The 3324-nt window shown below is 40.0% G+C and overlaps 1 protein-coding gene across 1 annotated transcript; it reads right to left on the reverse strand.

The window, feature by feature from the left end:
- Positions 1-1221: 1221 nt before the first annotated feature.
- Positions 1222-2446, reverse strand: LOC106876480 (GATA zinc finger domain-containing protein 14-like; the record flags this gene model as incomplete). The annotated part of the gene is made up of 1 exon (XM_014925042.1): positions 1222-2446. A coding segment is annotated over exon 1 (1225 nt), but the record flags the coding sequence as incomplete, so codon positions are not given.
- Positions 2447-3324: the final 878 nt, after the last annotated feature.

The raw sequence follows: 3324 nt of genomic DNA on the forward strand, positions 1-3324 counted from the left end.
ACGTGTCAGTGGAGTGCTCAGCCACTTGCACGTTAATTTCACGAGCAGGCTGTTCCGTTGATCGGATCAACAGGAACCCTCGACGTCGTAAGTGACGGAGTGCCAACAACAAGAGATTTGTAGTAAGAAGTGAGAGCGATGCGTAGAAGAAGGAACAAAGAAGAAAAAGTACTTGGAGTATAGTTCCATTCCAACAGTAGACATCCATGTAAAGAATCCTTGTGGGTATTTTCCGAAGATAAATGTAGTTACAAAGGTGGATATATGTCATATCGTATCCAGTATACTCTGTGCGTTGTTTACTCAAAGGATGTGTGTAGGATTAAGAGGTCAAGCCTTAAGACAGGAAGGAAGGGAGGAGGAAGTAATTCAAGTGAGAAATGGAGATATGGTTGGTAGCAGTAAGTAATAATTAAGTCAGTTATACTGACAGGAAGGAAGGAAGAAGGAGAGAGAACAAAAGGAAGAATATGGGGGTGGAAGTATAAGTTTAGTAAAGAAATGGATATGTAGAGAAAAGGAATGTGGGGAGGTAATGTGGAGAGGTATTTATAATTGTGTATAGTGTCAGGTTATGAAGGAACCTATAGGTGGTGATGGTGTTGGTGGCTTTAGGAGAAAGGTATTTAAAGGAAAGAAGCAAAATAAGAGAACAGAGTTAGTAGTGATATTCTAAAAATAGAGATAAACCTATTTTAAAGATGGTAGAAGGGGGACCTAATTGCTAACTCGAGTTGGTTGGGGTTACCTATAGGGAGTTGTGGAAGAACGTTGTGTGGTCTTTTGTGCATTTGTGTCTGTGATAGAATTTGAATGTATGGAACAAACGGTCATTACAGGTGCTAAGTGCTTCGTTATATCGATTAAATAGAGTGGAAGAATTGTATTTTAAAATATGAAACGCCTCCTTCAAGCAAAACTTGCAATTAGAGCGATGGCCCTGGTATGGAATTCCAGAGTCCAGAATGGACCATGCTAAAGTATACTGGGTGTTTGTGTTTTTGAGGTGGTGAATGTGGTTGGCTAGTGTTGTAGATTTGCTGTGTTTGTCATATCTAAAAGAGTGAAGGTGGGCTGCATAGCGCTGCTTGAAATGTTTAGTTGAACCTATGTATGCAGCTGTAGAGTTATGTAGCAGATTGGTTACAGTGCTTTTATATATTATGTTATATCTTACGCAATGCGTTTGCAGCGAGCAGATTGTCCCGGAGTGACAGTTACAAGTAGATGAAACTTGGGGCTTGTGTTCTGTGGTGGATGAGGCGATATTGTTGGAGAATATGTTGTATGAGGATGCAGAAGAATCTATATCAATGAAATCATTACTGTTATAGTTATTATTCCCTCCATTGTTATTATTATAGAATATAGAAGTATTATTTCTGGGTATACTAGTGGGCTGGGATCTATTATGGTCGTGTTCAAGTGTACGAGTGTCAGTGTTAGATGTACACATATGAATGTCTATGTTGGGTATATGTGTGCGCTGAGTGCTAGTATTACCATAGTTATAGTTGTGTGAGTTTTGATAATAGAGTGAGAGTTTATGTTTATTCGAAGTTGCTATAATAGATTCGAAGCTAGGTGTGGTTGAATAAGACAATTTCAAAGTGGATCTGTTAAATATAGAATGGTATTTATGTTGTCGGGGGAAGTTAGAGTCAAGTATTTTCAAGAAAGATTTAGCTAGGTTCTTAGTGTTAAGTGAGAATGGGGGAGTGTACCACAATATAGAGCGGCCACCACTTTTTTCGGGGGTTCTGTGTATGTTGTAATCTAAGTATTTAGGTAGAGAAGAGTTATCCACATTTTTGGTGTTGTTAATTGCTTTGTTTATCTTGGATTTAGCCCTAGTGTTATAAGTGTGTTTGTGGGGTCTGTTGGAAAATGTGGGTGGTTGGTTGCGGTTGTGAGGATTGGTATGTCTTTGGGATGTGATTTGGGATATAAATTGTTTAAGTCTGGTGTTATGGATGTATTTTATTTGTTGGGAGAAACCACTAGTGGTGAGAGCTTGATTGTAGTATGGAGCGTGATTGTTGAAGATTTCTTCAGAAGAGGATAGATCAGATATGCGGGTTGAAATACCCATTACTATGTTATCGAAAGTAGATCTGTGGTGATTAGAGTCAACGTTGAGGTATTTCAGGTATTGGTTAGGTTTATGATAGGGGGAGTGTTGTGAGTTTGACAAGTTTAAAGTAACGTCTAGAAAGTTAGCCGTTTTATATGCGTTTTCAAATGTGATGGATAGATTTAGATTAGAGAAGAACTTGTGTAGATCTTTTCTAGTCCTTTCCAGAGAAGATTTATTAATTGCCTTGGTAAGTAGTAAGGCGTCATCCCTATATAGACCTCCGCAGATATTAGGGAAATGTGAGCGCAGTTGGTGAAGTATATATAACCCAACTAAATCAGTAGCCTGAGCAGAATCGGATGATCCCATGGTTACATCGAATAAGTTGTTACAGTTATTATTATGTTGGTTAGCTCAGCACCAGAGCTACACAAATTCTTCTCTAATCTAAATCTATCCATCACAGGATCTTTGACAGGGTCCCCTGATCCCTTATCTGGTGGTCAATGAGGAAACTGGGGATAGAAGAATGGTTAATGAGAGCTGTGCGAGCCATGTACAGAGATAGTGTCAGTAAGGTGAGGGTTGGAAATGAGTACAGTAATGAATTCCGGGTAGAGGTAGGGGTCCACCAAGGTTATGTCCTCAGCCCCCTCCTATTTATCATAGTCCTCCAGGCGATCACAGAGGAATTCAAGACAGGTTGCCCCTGGGAGCTCCTCTATGCTGATGACCTTGCACTAATTGTGGAGTCACTATCATAACTAGAGGGGAAGTTTCAGGTGTGGAAGCAAGGACTAGAGTCGAAGGGCCTTAGAGTCAACCTAGCTAAAACCAAAGTCCTAATAAGTAGGAAGGTAGATAAAACACAAACCCCTTCAGGTAGATGGCCCTGCTCAATATGTAGAAAAGTCATAGGTAGAAACTCTATAAGATGTACACAGTGCAAGCTATGGACACATAAGAGATGCAGCAATATCAAAGGCAGGTTAACTAGGAAGTTAGTTTTTGTATGTGGCAGATGTTCAGGTGCAATAAACACTGTAAACAAACAGGAAACAACTTCTGTCTCATTCCAGGGAGAAAAACTAGAAGTAGTTGATAGCTTCCAAGTTAGTAGTGGGGATGAGTGCACTGAAAGTGTAGCTGCTAGAATAAGAATAGCCTGGGCAAAGTTCAGAGAGCTCTTACCTCTGCTGGCGACAAAGGGACTCTCACTCAGAGTAAAAGGCAGATTGTATGACGCA

Source organism: Octopus bimaculoides, unplaced genomic scaffold (genome assembly GCF_001194135.2).
Source record: "Octopus bimaculoides isolate UCB-OBI-ISO-001 unplaced genomic scaffold, ASM119413v2 Scaffold_59135, whole genome shotgun sequence".
Taxonomy (NCBI): domain Eukaryota; kingdom Metazoa; phylum Mollusca; class Cephalopoda; order Octopoda; family Octopodidae; genus Octopus; species Octopus bimaculoides.